The 15,990-nt window shown below is 39.3% G+C and overlaps 1 protein-coding gene across 1 annotated transcript; it reads right to left on the reverse strand.

Annotated features, from left to right (window-relative positions):
* Nucleotides 1-15,033: 15,033 nt before the first annotated feature.
* Nucleotides 15,034-15,732, reverse strand: LOC123879805 (spidroin-1-like). Its single transcript, XM_045927699.1, has one exon. It carries the CDS (start codon nucleotides 15,730-15,732, stop codon nucleotides 15,034-15,036), a length of 699 nt encoding a protein of 232 aa, XP_045783655.1.
* Nucleotides 15,733-15,990: the final 258 nt, after the last annotated feature.

Below are 15,990 nucleotides of genomic sequence, written 5' to 3' on the forward strand. Positions count from 1 at the left end.
TTTTATATTATATTTAAGTTGTAGTTTACTTAGTTTTAAGTTATCTGCAATATTACGCACCCTTGCAATATGGGTTTAATTTATAAGTTTAACGCTACTTTATATCCTTTTTGCTTAATAATTTGATGAAGCAGAGCCTTCATGCTGAGGGGCGTGGTAAATCTCAATAGATGGCGCCACCTACTTTAAATTTCATTTAATCGCTTAACAGGAGAAGTGGGTATCCCTTACTCACTCTGTCCTATATATCCTTTCCTTTCCCACTCATGGACTCCAAGCATACGCAAGTGTAATGCGCTAAGCTGAGAGTCAGTGCAATATAATCCATTGCTGGCGCGAGACATTATTTTTCGTGCATAATAAACCACCGCAAAATCACCGCCGACGCGCCATGTGGTAACCTTCTAATGTAATCGATGCAAGCAATAGTGCAACAGTGTTTCATAAAACCCTGGCCAGGGACGAGGGATGGTGAAAGTGTGGTGACGATAAAGCTGCAGTTCGGAACAGACTTTGAACCATTCCAGCCACGTGAGTCCAAATTTACCTAACTTACTCCCTGGACACACCCATTTTTTCTCCTTCGTCAGTGCTACGTTTTTATGGGGCAATTTACCGCTAATACAGTCCATTAAAATCAAAATAATTTGACCGCATGTTTTCAAATGTGGTAGCATACTAAGCCCCCTTGTATTTTTGTTTTGGAGCTACCATCATTAAATATTAATAGATAAATAAATCAAACTAAATAGTTCATTTCAAATAACTAAGGTTAACAGTAATACAAAGAGGTTGGAGCCCTTTTTAGGAGATAACAATATCAGCGTGAGAGGGCATACGTGTGTCTTATAGATTGCTTTATCCGTATATTCAATTTACTCTGTGGATTGCCTACTCTAGGTATATGAACTCGACGCTGTAAATGCTGCCGTAGGGTTCCTATCCGTCCGGGTGTCCGCGGACTTGTCCTGGTTTGGTGAGCGGAGCGGAGCGTCCGAGTAGGTATGTACCTATACTGTCCAGGTTTTATACATTTGTTTTAAGAGAAGTTTCCATAACGCGCTCCTCGCGCTTTCCATAGAAACGTCAGCGTTTCATTTTAATATTAACCAATCAAGCTCAATAAAATATTGTAGAACCATTCATAAAATAAATATCATTTAAGATGCTGTGCAGTTAATAAGATTTGTATGTAAATAAAAAAGTGCGTACTACTTTTAAAGTTAAACTGGCTCAAAGATTTTTACAGAAAGGAAAACCACATTATTATACAGATAAATAACGTATTTACAAAATTTCATTAAGTTCCATTGTTATCATCAACCCATCGCCAGTTCACTACTGAACGTAGGTCTCCTCTCAGTATGCGAAGGATTTGGCCATAGTCTACCACGCTGGTCAACCGCGGATTGGCAGATATTGAGTTCAATTGGTTAGTATCCAAATGAGAGGCAAACTGCGCTTGTATGAAACGCGCTACGAATAAACTCCTGTTAAGTGAAGAAGCCGTTCTGAAGGCTTTTATTTTCAAGAAAATAAAAAATCAATGCAAGTGAATGCAAGTCGTTGCCGATCCTGATAGCTCAGTATTCCTACCTACCCAGTTTCTAGATAGTAAATAATAAGTCAATTCTATTATAGGCGTCGATTTTGTACTCGTTTTACTAACCCCCGACCCAAAAAGACGGGTGTTATAAGTTTGACGTGTGTATCTGTGTATTTGTGTATCTGTGTATCTGTCTGCGGCACCATAGCGCCTAAACTAATGAACCAATTTTAATTTAGTTTTTTTTTTGTTTGAAAGGTGCCTTGATCGAGAGTGTTCTTAGCTATAATACACGAAAATCGGTTCAGCCTTTTGAACGTTTTCAGCTCTTTTCTAGTTACTGTAACCTTCACTTGTCGGGGGTGTTATAAATTTTTAATTTACACTTGTGGATTTACCAGCTATACTCACGTATTTAGTCGGTGTAAGCCCGACTAGTTTCGAACCCATCCGGGGTTCTTTTTATAGGGACTTGGCTCGCTGCGCATCGCGGTTGAAACTAGTCGGGCTTACATCGGCTAAATACGTGAGTATACTCGTAGCTGGTATATCCAAAACTTAAATATGGAAATAACTCACGATAGTTTGAACATTAAAATAAAATATTTTTTAGTAGTTGAATTCTACTGTATATGTTTATAGTATATTAGCTTAATTTTTGTGTTTTATAGTTTAAATTATAATGGTTTTATGTTTTAGTGTAAAGTAATATAAATTATGATCGAATTGTAGGTTTAATCAAAAGGTACACAGTACCTACTTTGAATGATGATTTGAAAAACGATTTTGAGTTGCTGCCTAGTGGTGATACGTATTGCTTGCTTGTTGACTGGCTTTGTTGCCTGTTGCACTATACAGATTTGTCCGTTTCAGCGGATTATAGCAAATTAAGCTTTTGGTTTCTGGATATCATGGACTTCCGCTAAGCAACACCTGCTTCTATACAATAATATTTAGATGATAGTAATTGTTACCAAAGTTTAAGGTACTAAGCAAGCAACCAAACACTTACTGTACCATGCAGATTTGTTTGTTTTTAGTAGATTGTAGTAAATTAGGCTTGTCCTAAAGCTTTTATTTTATTTGCGAGGTAAAAATGAAGAGATAAGTTATAAGTCCCGGTGTAACCCTCACAAATCAGTTGCTTGTCCCAGTTTACAGTTTTCACGGATGGTCACCTCGAGAACTCACGGCACAAACAACATGGCGGCCGACGCGGCGCGCGGCTATAAAAGCCCAAACCGGGCGCCCTCTGCATCATTCATTACGCCACCGACGCATCAACTAGGTAAGAGTTCTGAATTGTCTTATAACATTTTTTAAATTTCTTGTATTTTACTTTACTTTTAGGGTTTTTTTACATAATTTTGTGCACCCAGTTTTTTTCAGGAATAGAAACTAACTATCCTTGACCGATTTCAGAAAAAAGAGGTTCTGTGTATGCACATTTTTTAACATTTTAATTTGTTTTCAGAGGCACATCCCAGAGGAGACGCCTCGCGGTCGCTGACGGGTGAGAACGATTTTTATTAAATACTAGCCAGTCATTTAATTCTAGATTTTAGTATTTGCTAGTCTAAATACTTATTCCCTCATTTAGTACAGGCTCGTGCAAGACGCGCTTAAATTTTGATATTGTTTTCTAGTTTTTGTAACTACTTTGAAATTTTCACGTCGTAATAGTCGGCCATTTTGATGTGACGTGGCGATACAAACCATGCAATGTTCATGTTTTGCGCGTGCACAATTTCCGATTTTTTTTGTGTAAATCCTCATTGTGATTATCCTCAGTGGCAGGCAGCGGCTTATTACAGAATGTATTTATAAGAATGTGTAGATTTTCATTTTTTTCATGCTAATGTGTAGGTATATCTGTGCGCAGGTTTGCCCGTCAAGCGGCCGCCCCGCTAGCTTGTAATGCTGTGCTGCGGAGATGATGCGGCTGGCAGTTGGGTACTTCTCTGATTTGGCGCAAATCGGAGAAAATAAGAGAATTTTTTAAATTGTGAAAATTGCTGAACTAAACTAAAATATAGGTGAAATCAAAAAGAATGACCGAGTTATATCAAATTGCACCCATGAATTTCAGAGATATATGCATTTGAAGTTTTCAGTTACTGAAGGTAATGAGTTCTAGTGTGCTGGTAATGATTTTGGTAGAGAAGGCGTTGATGTTTATGCGATGGTAATGAAGCAATATTTCATTTTCAAAAAAGAACGTATTTTTTCATCTCATTAATCAAGTAAACAGAATTAATAACAGAAATATTGCAAACTTTAACATAAATATTATTCCAGACATATCATCACCTATAAATTTTACTTGAAATGTATAAAATAATCGTGCTGCGAGAGCATATTATCACGAAAACAAATGTTTGGTGATAGAACAGTATGAGTGAAAACATGATTATTTTAATTTGCATAGAATTGGCAGACCTGCGAAGAGTGTCGTATATAAAACAGTTTAGTTGATGATAAACTTAAACCAATTTTGAACACTGAAGTCAAAAAGAATTTGTAAAACTATATATACAAAACAATATGTTCGCAGACACATGTCAAGGAATCATTGCAACATCTTGGGAATGTTAAGAAATGCAATGAATACCGCACTATCAGCCTCATGAGTCATGTTCTAAAGATGTTTCTACTTATCAGCTCTTAAGGGATTAGAAATAAATGTGACAACTACTTCAATGAGAGTCAGTTTGGATTTAGATTTGGTGTTGGAACATGAGAAGCATTATTTGCTATAAACGTACTAGTCCAAAAATATAGAGACATGCAAACTGATGTATGAATTTCCTTCATTGATTATGAGAAAGTCTTTGACCGTGTGAAACAAGTGGACTTATTCGTCGTTTGCAGGATGTTGAACTCGTTTGCACAAAAGGGTTCTTTATATAGTCCCATCCTCGTCGCCACTGAAATATACAAGAAGTAAATAACCATGGTCATTTCGATACGCCATTTTATTCGAAGACACGTCAAACTGTCGAAACAAAAGCCTAATATAATTATTGACATATACCATCGACAATTTATATTATACAAAGCTAGCTCTTGACCTCAATTGTTGAGGTTTTGACGAATACATAACATCTTTTATTACTATAGGAGTAGTAAGTTCACAAAGAGCACATTCTTTTTCCTGTGGATGATTTTCTTCTAAATCCCTTGTTATCTTAAACTTCTTTCAAGTAACTTTTTTCGCTGTACTCTTTGTTGTCTTGGAGTCAAAAATAATCCGTAGAGTTAAGCAAAGATGTCTTCCTCACCACTGTTATTTATCTTGCTTATCGACGAAGTTATGCGTCGTGTCACCAATAGTCCGAGAGGGATATCATGGAGCAGTAGGCAACTTGAAGACCTTGACTATGTGGATGACCTGGTTCTCATATCAGATCGACTTGAATACATTAAGGGGTATGAGACGGGTCTGCCCGCGAAATTCAAATTTAATTTGGTTTTTCCGCAATTTGTAAACTAATACGACAACGTAGGCTTATGATATTTTAATTGTGACAAAAGCAGTAACATCCTCACAGGTTTATATAAAAATCTTTACTTGAAAGGGTCCAGTTTAAGAAATTAATTCTAGTATCAACTATTCTCACAAATTAGTGAGAATAGTCGATACTAGAATTAATTTCTAGTCTGCCGATTACCACAAAAAAAACAGTGGAGATGAGGATAAGTTCTACTGCTTCAGAACCGTTTTATTTAGAATACAAACCAATTAACCCAGTGGAGGAGTTCTGTAACCTCAGTAGCATCATTTCTCCTAGCGGCGGTGCCGAGGTTGATGTCGATAGCTGGATTATAAAAGCTAAAGCTCTCTCTGTTTGAATCGTTTGTAAATTCAGTCTTCTTATACAGGTGTGAAACGTGGAAATAACTATATCGCTAATCCACAGAATTCAGGTTTTCCACAATAAGTGTTTCAGTGTTATTCCCCGCATTTTCTGGCCTAACACGATCAGAAATGAGGACTTGTGGTACAAATGCCAGCAACTCAAAGAAATAGCTTTGAATGCGATTGCGATTGGCCGGGCATATTTTGCGAAGAGAGGAAGAAAACGCTGCTCAAGCGGCGTTTATTGAAACCTGTCTGCCTGACAGCCTGGCGGTCAAATAAGACCTGGTCGACCAACCAACTCCTAGGAGTTGGTTGGGTTGAGGAGGCCCATTGAAGCAGACCTTAAAAGAGTGGAATTCTCGTGAAACCATGTCAAAGCAGCAACCAAAGGTAGGGAGACATAGAAAATAACTGCTGCAGCCCTAATATCCAAGAAGGAATTAAAGGACTCCATCATTCTTCTTTACGTTTCGCATATTTTTCTGGATCTTTCTTTAGTTCTTCGTTTTTTGTGTTTTTAGCCTGCGCTAATTTTTTTTCGCGCGTTTTTGACTATTTCTTTTCACTATGGTAGTTTCTAAAATCGATATATGATGGTTATTTTTAATATTGAAATACCACGAGGTGCAATAATTTTGAATAGTTATTTCTAAATTGCGTGGAACAATATGGGCTACTAATTCAACTGATTAGTTAAAGAATTACTGAAGATTAATATTTTGTCACGTGATTTAATGTCAAAGGATAATATGAAGAAAATTACACAATTTTGGTATAACAATATTTCCTGAAAAAATCATCACCTCCTTCAATTCAACATCATTACCTTCAATTTTAAAACGGAAGGTAAATTACGGTAATGATAGTAACGGTAGGGAGGTTTTGGCAGTTTTAATTTTCTAACGTCGTATTTTAAAATGCAATATATATGAACATCAAACTACATACTTATGTAGTTATTAGTACATGAAAGAAAATAAAATTATTAAGAAAAACTAATTATTTGTCCTAAAATGATGTTGAAGGTAAAGAGTGAAAAGTCGTGCCAAACACCAGTTTTGGCATCAAAAGCGTAAATATTTTTTTTTCTACAACTGCCACTTTCCGCAACATGCCTAGATAGACTATTATGGCTTAGTACGGGGCAGGGGAGAACGGAAGGCAATATGTATACTAGAAGGATATTTTGGAGGTGCCATCTCAGTTGCAGGTAATGACTTTTTTTCTGTGCCAAACATTTGTTATTTTTTTCTGACGTAATTAAATGATTCGTACGTGTAAAAATGCATTTTAATTGCTTCTCAGGATGTATATAATAATATGTGAAAAACTCGAGCTCGTTTAAAACCGTCTTCTTTCAAAATCATAGCGATTTTTCCTGAGACTTTTATTTAACTTTTCTTATTTTTTATGTTTTATGTTATTAATATTTTTTCAGTGTGCGTTGCAATGTCTGTTTTAATTTCTTGTAATTCTTTGATTGACTCGCACGCCACACGATCGACTGTTCAAAATTTCAACTCAATCGCGAATGCATAGAAGGTGGACACAAAAATATTTACATGAGTTTTTAGTTTCAGATTTGGAAGAGTCCTCCGTCCGCCATTTGCTGCGCTGAGCCGCACGTCCACGCGCCTCGGTAAACGCTGGGTGCAATATTTTTTGTTTATTTTTTCAAGAAGTAATATGTTTTAATTTTTTTTTTCATTCAGATTCGGAACTAGGTGCTGTTTTTTTTTGTTTATTTGTTTTCAAGGAGAAATGTTTTTAGTTTTTTTTCATTCGAGTCTGGCACTTACTGACATAACACATAACCATACATAATATCTTTAATTTCTTTATTATATCAGTAACAATTCCTCTCTGTAAAATGCCGTATTCCGTGCTCCACACGGCATTTTATAGACCATGACATACTCGTATGAGGCCACGAGAGACAAAGTGCTAAGCCACCACTTTGGCTTTCGTGCTCCCATGTGAGATAAGCAATTTGTATAGTAACATTATGAGACATTGAGAAATCTAAAGTAGGTATAAATGGCGTCTGATATCAGAATATTATCAGTCATAGAATATCTCGTAGGTTTATCATATTGCAGCAGCGACGATGTACATTTTGAAAAACGTGTTTCCATTCCATTAGACTGTAAGTTTTCTGAGTAAAACTGGTAGCTATAAGTAATTTGTATGAGTGTAACATTATGGGTAGTAGCTTTAAAAAACAACGTAGGTTTAAAAAAAAAAAATATATAAAAAAAGTAAAAAAAAAAAATGGCGTCTGGTATTGGAACATTACAGACGATTTGGAACTAGGTGCTATTTTTTTTTTGTTTATTTGTTTTCAAGGAGAAATGTTTTTAGTTTTTTTTTTCATTCGAGTCTGGCATTTACTGACATAACACATAACCATACATAATATCTTGACGATGTACATTTTGTAAAACGTGTTTTCATTCCATTAGACTGAAAGTTTTCTGAATAAAACTGTTAGCTATAAGTAATTTGTATGAGTAACATTATGGGTAGTAGCTTTAAAATACAACGTAGGTATAAATGGCGTCTGGTATCAGAACATACAGACGATTCGGAACTAGGTGCTATTTTTTTTGTTAATTTGTTTTGAAAGAGAAATATTTTAGTTTTTTTCATTCGAGTCTGGCACTTACCGACATAACACATAACCATACATAATATCTTGACGATGTACATTTTGTAAAACGTGTTTCCATTCCATGAGACTGAAGTTTTCTGAATAAAACTGTTAGCTATAAGTAATTTGTATGAGTAACTTTATGGGTAGTAGCTTTAAAATACAACGTAGGTATAAATGGCGTCTGGTATCAGAACATACAGACGATTCGGAACTAGGTGCTATTTTTTTTGTTAATTTGTTTTCAAGGAGAAATATTTTAGTTTTTTTCATTCGAGTCTGGCACTTACCGACATAACACATAACCATACATAATATCTTGACGATGTACGGTCGACGTCGAAAGTCCATACATAGCTTAAAGGCTAAAACCGTGCAGCAAGCAATGCTTTGAATCACTCGCATGCTCACTCACACAAATAAATATTAACTGTCAATAATATTATCAACCTTAAGTAAACTACATAAGGTTCAAACGATTTCAGTTCAATACTTCCATAAAATGTCTACAATATCAACCTTAAGACAATGACCATTAAGTTTAAAATATTTCTATTCCTACTCGACCTATCTACTGGCTTTAAGTGATTGTTTATTTCATAACTCTGCGTATACTCACTCTCAGTGTCGTAGTAACATAGTCGGCACACAATGCATTAGCTCCAAATGATCTAGGTTCGAATCTCTTATTGTTTTTTTTTAGTTTTTAATAAAATGACTTTTTGTTTATATAATTATTGTTTATTGATATTATAAAAAGAGTAAATAAGAAAAAAACACTTTTTACTAGATAATCGACTTTATTGTAATTTTTTCATTGTTATCTTTTTACATTTGCTAAAAAGTAATGAATAGATAGTATTAGCTATTTTTTTCAATCTATTTTAAAGGTTATAGCTTAAGTAATCGTTTTCATAAAGAAAAGAAAATTGAAGCTAAACCTTACAAAAACTAGTAATCATTCGGCGGCGCTGCTTTTGTTGTCTGTTAATTGTAGTAAGATATATTATTAACATAATATAAGTTAAGAAAAGAAAATACTTTATGTTCTATGTTTAAAGACTTAAAAAGTAAAATGGATATAACTTTTTAAGTAAATTGTTTTAGTATTTAATATAACCTCCACTATTTTCAATAACAGCAAGCAAGCGCCACCGCATGGATCAGTCTATATTGAAACAGATATCCGTTCTTCTAATATTCTCCCACAGTTCCATATAGTGAGCCTCTAATTCCTCTGCAGTCCTCTCATTTCGCATATCCCGTCTGGTGATCTTGCTGGCCAGGGAATAATAGTTATGTCTGGGTTTTCATTAAGCCAATCACGCACTATATGTGCTCGATGCACAGGACAGTTATCATGCACAAATAATAGTTGTGGCATATCAACAACTGGATACACACACCACACAGTCGGCAACATGCTGTCACGTAACACTTCCATATAGTGTGCAGCTGTGGGGCGCCCTGCAATTGACACTAGTTCACCAGGTGCAGCGGCACTCATCCAACCCCACATATTGACAGATATCCGTCCAGATTCCATGTTTGGGACAACATTTTCATATTGTTCGACCATAGATCTCCGCTGTGAATCATTATTGAAACAGTGGGTTTAAATAAAAAGAGCAAATCAGTATAATCGCCCAAATTTATTATATCACTTCACTAAACACACTAATACAAATCACTCATTTCTTTATTACTATTGTTACTTTGTTACTATTTATATAATTTACACTTGTTTACACAAATGGACATAGTTTCAGCTTACAATGCGTACGATAGAACAATAATCCTAAAAATGAGCTCGCATAGCTTTATATGGCGTTATCCCCACCGAAGGGATTCGGCAGTGGTGGCGGAGTTGCGTTCGGCTGTCAATGGCGCTGGCGTTGATTGGCTGTCATGGCGGCAGTAGGCTATGATTGGCCGTCTTGGCAGTTATCGGCTGTAACAGGCGGTGATTGGCCAGCTTGGCTTGACTCGGATAGTCTGGTTGGCGTTGGCGCGTTGCGATTGGCTGAGGCGGCGTGGCGTTACATTCGGCCGTCCTGAAACAATGAATTGCTCCCGCAATGGGAAAATGCTTGGTTAGCTTTCTGGTAGACAATAGCTCAACAAGGTCTTCGGTTTCAAGTTATTTATCGGAACAGTTAGCACTGTTGGATATAAGAGCCGTAGGCGCTGTGATATGGCTTTAAAGAGTCTGCTCAGGCATGTACAAGCTTCGTAGCCTCGAAACCCCTTAACACTTCGAGTTCTCTTAATGCCTACCAGCTTGGTTACGAAAATGAACCTGAGTAAATGCTATCAGTGTTTACTTCTATCGCAATGCTTGTGGGAACTTGCCACTAAATAACTAAATTCCTTTGTTATAATTAAATGAAATATTAATTTTGTCAGTTACATTATCTAGTTAGCTTTATCCTATCGCTTGCTATCCTTTACCGAGCATTTGCCTTGTTACGCATAACCATCCCGTGTTCGCTAATTTTACATTAATAGTAACATGGCATCGTGACCTAGGTAAATACCAAATTATGGATATCACATTCATTGAGAGTATTGTCAGTAGTCCAAATAATATCAGATCATTTTATTCGCAGTTTCGCTAGGACCTGTGGCACAACGCGTTTAACATGGTCTGGTTAGTGCTTGGATTGGCTTGACTAGGCACTTGACTCGTGGTAGTATCATGGAGGTCAAAACATACCTAACTATTAATCAGTCGACACTCGGAAACTCTAAAATGTCTACTAGTAAAAGCATTCTTATGCTCACTTTATAAGTTTACTAGGATATCTAAATAAGGCAAATTATGTATAATATTCTACGAAACTGATCGTTTTCGGCTAATAACAAATTTTGCAAAAGCATCTGTAATAATCAAATTGTACCTACACTACTGATGAGCGATATCCTTTCGCTGTCTTACAAAATGGTTTTACAAAATGTGGTCAGTATGAACTCTACAAAATTCTAATCTGTCTGTCTGTGATCTAAACTGCAATCTTATCTACTTTAAAACCAAGACGAAACAAAAGAACATTATTTAATTTATAAATTATTATCGTTTTCAGTTGTACTGTTTTTCCACGTTTTACTTTAGAGACATTTTTGAAAGAAAAACCGTCAACAGACTGGCTTGTAGAAAGGAAAATAGCTTGTAAATAGCTTCTCGTGAAGCTGTGAATGCTATTACTCTGACTTGAAAAGGAATCTCACTTAAATCCTCGCAGGGAGATCTCTCAACGAGCAACGAGATGAAAGTACTCCTATCGAAAGTAAAACTTGGCTTTCGAAAGTAAAAATTGGCTACCGAAAGTAAAACTTGGCTATTGAAAGTTAAACTTGGCTACCGAAAGTAAAACTTGGCTACCGAAAGTAAAACTTGGCTACCGAAAGTAAAACTTGGCTACCGAAAGTAAAACTTGGCTACCGAAAGTAAAACTTGGCTACCGAAAGTAAAACTTGGCTACCGAAAGTAAAACTTGGCTACCGAAAGTAAAACTTGGCTACCGAAAGTAAAACTTGGCTGCCGAAAGTAAAACTTGGCTGCAGAAAGTAAAACTTGGCTGCAGAAAGTAAAACTTGGCTGCAGAAAATATGACCTGGCTGCAGAAAGTAAGACTTGGCTACAGTCTTCACTTCGGCATCTACGTAATAGCGAAAGTAGCTCACGATTGAATTTAGCCAATACAAGATCATCAATCAAATAAGAAAAGTTTTCTCTTCCATTCCTATTCCCTACTTTTTAAGCTACATAACCAGGCAGGCATACTAACGCAAACTGAACTCAAGATATTATGTAAAACGTCAGTCTAGTCGGCTTAGTGAAAATTCTTACGGTACGTCCGGTTTACCTGACTAACAATGAACGGCACAAAGCTTAATCATGGCTATAATTAAAAGTGCCACTTGAACTTTCTACTTACATTATGATTGGACCGACAATCTAAAGGTAGAATGATAAAATTGACTCGATTGAAAGCTTGTTGGCAAAAGTACGTAACATACATGCTGCCTACAAGCACTACTTTTTTTCTAAAATGACAAAAGCATTATCAAAATCATAAGGATGTCTAACTGGTAATAATTATTATTACGTTTCCTCCAAGTGCCCGATTCTGCCTACATTACACTACCTATTTGTATTTACTCATACGCTGTGCCACTGGCTTGTATGTTATACGAGACAGTCCCAAAGCCGTGAGTAAGATCTACTTACTATGCTCTCAATCATTCAAATAATGTGATTTAAACTACAAGTTACAACACGTACCGACTTCATGAACACTAACTTTTAGTAAAAATAAAAGAACAGTCATACCATACAGCATAAACGCTTAACAGCGCTTATGTCACCCCAAATAGGCAACGATGCGGCGGCGTATAGATACCCATTGGCTGCAACCCTGCACCGTTAACGCGCCACGATGAGGTGCATCGCAGTGACGTGCTCAGCATCAGGCCACAGAGCAAAGCATCAGTGGTGACTCTCGTAGGCGATGACGTTTGCACTTCACGAACTCACCAAAAATTCCGAGAAAAGAAAGATAAGCACAATATTATTGTTTGACTACAAGTAGCCCCCGGTCGATTCATAAGGTACGTCTGCCTCTATTATGAGGATCTATATTCATATTACATACCAATCCTATAACCACATGAAAATCAATTTCACAAGAAACTCAAAAGTCAACGTCATAAAATAATTCGATTTTACATTCGAATTGCGATCGCCATGCTTTCTGCAAAACAGAGTTTGAGCACACTGAAAGTGTTTAGCAACCGATTCTGACGTAAATGATAATAATGTGCCAATAAAAATAATTTATAGGTACCCCACACGTACCCCCTGTTGTCTGTATGACTGCAGCGGGAATATCACTGACGACGCGAAAAATATAACCTTAAAGCTTTATAGTACCTTACACTGACTGACCCTTGTACAAAATAAAAAAAACACTAATAGCGTCAAAGCTTGTTTTTTAAAAACTACTGGCTGAGATTCGCGGGTAGTCTGAGAACTATTATTACCATCCGATATTCTAGATTTTTTTTTTTTAACTTATTGAATTACTTGTTAACTTATTCGTACCGGTAGCACTTTTATGGTCATAATTTCCACATACTGGAAAGCACTACTACTAACCCACTAAGTACGTTTTCTAGAATTAAACTGCGAATTCAAATTGCGGGTATCTCGGCGAGATCCAACGTGAAAAGTGGATGGTTGAGCGGGCTTTTACCTAGTTCGATAAAAAAGTTGACTAAATCAATTGGTTGCAATTTTAGCATTAGTATTTACCGCCTTTATTTCATCAGTTACATATATACAACACTTGTATTTTTGTTACGAAAACTATAAATAAAACAATACACACAAATATCACATTTACAAAAATTAAAACTAAAACTCGTTGAGCCAGTTACCTTGCCTTACCCAAAACTAGAACAGATTATGGCAGAGAACCCCTACCTATGAAGGAGCTATACTGTACAACAAAATACCTGCACACATGAAAAAATGTACACTCATTCAATCAATAGAAAACTGAATTAGCTGCTTACATTATGAGTAATCCGAATTACTTCAACAAATGCACTGATTGAGTACTTAATTAAATGGCGAATATTGTAAACTTTATTTTCTTAGAATTAAGTTCTCATGTAAATGACTTTTTTGTCTTTATGAGAATTAAACGTCTTTAAACCTAAACTTTTATTTGACGGTCAGATATGCCACAAATTACAGTTATATTTATCTTTAGCTATAACTCAAACCATTCACTATCCGCGAGCGTATGGTGACCACCTATCATAACCCGCGTGCCCTAATACTAATTTAATAACCTCAAACTGGGTGTTAGCAATATTAACCTTTCACGGTCATCTCATCAGTAGAGGTTACAAACACGATCAACCTCATTACACTATGCATCAATATCATTAAAAACGGGATTAAAATTTGAAATGGAATAATGGATGGATCATACCTCAGTTATTACGCGTAGAAGTTGAGGGTAGGTTGCCATCGGGCGTAGAAACCATGCACGCTGCAGATGAATGTACCTCCGGTTCAAAACTCTTCTAAGGACCTTCCGGGCCCCAGAAGTGGACGATCTTCATTGTCGCTTGATTTTTACACGGTGATTCGTTTCCTTCTTGCGGAGGAACAAAGTAGCCGGCATGTATTTGCCGAATCGTTAATTGGCGCGATTATGCATCATAACTTTCTTTATTAATCCCACTTCTGAGATGAAACAGTGGGTTTAAATAAAAAGAGCAAATCAGTATAATCGCCCAAATTTATTATATCACTTCACTAAACACACTAATACAAATCACTCATTTCTTTATTACTATTGTTACTTTGTTACTATTTATATAATTTACACTTGTTTACACAAATGGACATAGTTTCAGCTTACAATGCGTACGATAGAACAATAATCCTAAAAATGAGCTCGCATAGCTTTATATGGCGTTATCCCCACCGAAGGGATTCGGCAGTGGTGGCGGAGTTGCGTTCGGCTGTCAATGGCGCTGGCGTTGATTGGCTGTCATGGCGGCAGTAGGCTATGATTGGCCGTCTTGGCAGTTATCGGCTGTAACAGGCGGTGATTGGCCAGCTTGGCTTGACTCGGATAGTCTGGTTGGCGTTGGCGCGTTGCGATTGGCTGAGGCGGCGTGGCGTTACATTATATAACGCGGGTGGCCACTTCGCGGTCTAGATGAGCCCGTCTGCCGTCGAGTGCGCTCGAATCGTTTGCGCACCGGCGTTCGGAGCCCGCTTACAGTCTTTCGGACCATTTTCGCGACTTGCCTGTCCGAAACTCACTGCGTCCAGCGGGGGTGGTTCGGAATCACGCGTTCGTGCTTCCCGGTCTAGTCTCCCGGTCTGCCACAAGCGGCAAGCCCCGGGAGCTGGGCCGGTGGGGTCGACGTGCCGACACCCTTGTCTCGGGCTCACGCCAGGCAAGGACCGCCACCGTTTCGTCCGCCAGCGCTCCGATAGCGCTCTCGCGTCCGCGACTCGCGCTGTGCGCATGCGTTCAAGAAGCCGGTGGTAACGCGCGGAAAGTGCTTCATGCCGCCACCGCCGCTTCCGCAGCGCCGCGCGACGCGCCCGCGCCCCATCCGCCGCAGGGTGTTCGTCCGATCATCGGACACCCTAGAGGCTATTATCGCGTCGGGCCAGGCGACTCTCGCCGCCCGCGCCGCAGCAGCCCTGCACAGCCCGGCAGTGGGCGCCGGCGAAGAGTCCTTCGCCGCGAGCCCACTCGCACTTTCGCCGGCTCCTTCCTCCCCGGCCTCATCGCTGCCGGCCATCTCCTGGCCGGCTAGCTCAGCCGACCCGCGCGCCGCCGATCCGCGCGCCGCCGACCCGCGCGCTTCCGCGCCCCGCGCCGATCTCCGCGCCGTGGCGCCTTGCCCCGACCCGCGCGCAGCCGCGCCGTCTGCCGAGTCCCGCACTGCGCCGTCCCGCGCCGACCCGGGAGCGGCCGCGTCCCGCGTTGACGCGAGCGCCGCCCCGCGCGCCGCACCCGCGCCCGCGCCCGCGACCACACCGACCGCCGCGCCGCGCGCATCGCTCCAACCCGCCGCGCCGGCGACTCTCTCTCCGTCGCCGCGAGCGCCGCGCTTCCCGGCCCCACAGCACAACATCGCTGTGGGCCGTTTTCCCTCTCCGCCGCAAAGGAGAGGAGAGAAAACACCGGCCTTCACTCCACCAAATATGCCGGCCCTGTCTCCGGAACCCATGGAGACCGCGCCGGCGAGTGAGCCCGGCCCCTCCTACGCAGCTGCTGCGGCCGCTGCAAAGAGGCCCAAGACAACCCCGTCGGGCGCTGCTCCAGTGCGCGCTGCGCCAGCGCCCGCCGCCGCCGCCACCGTCGACCCCAGCAAGGCGCCGAAGTCGAAGGC

Source organism: Maniola jurtina, chromosome W, assembly GCF_905333055.1.
Source record: "Maniola jurtina chromosome W, ilManJurt1.1, whole genome shotgun sequence".
NCBI lineage: Eukaryota > Metazoa > Arthropoda > Insecta > Lepidoptera > Nymphalidae > Maniola > Maniola jurtina.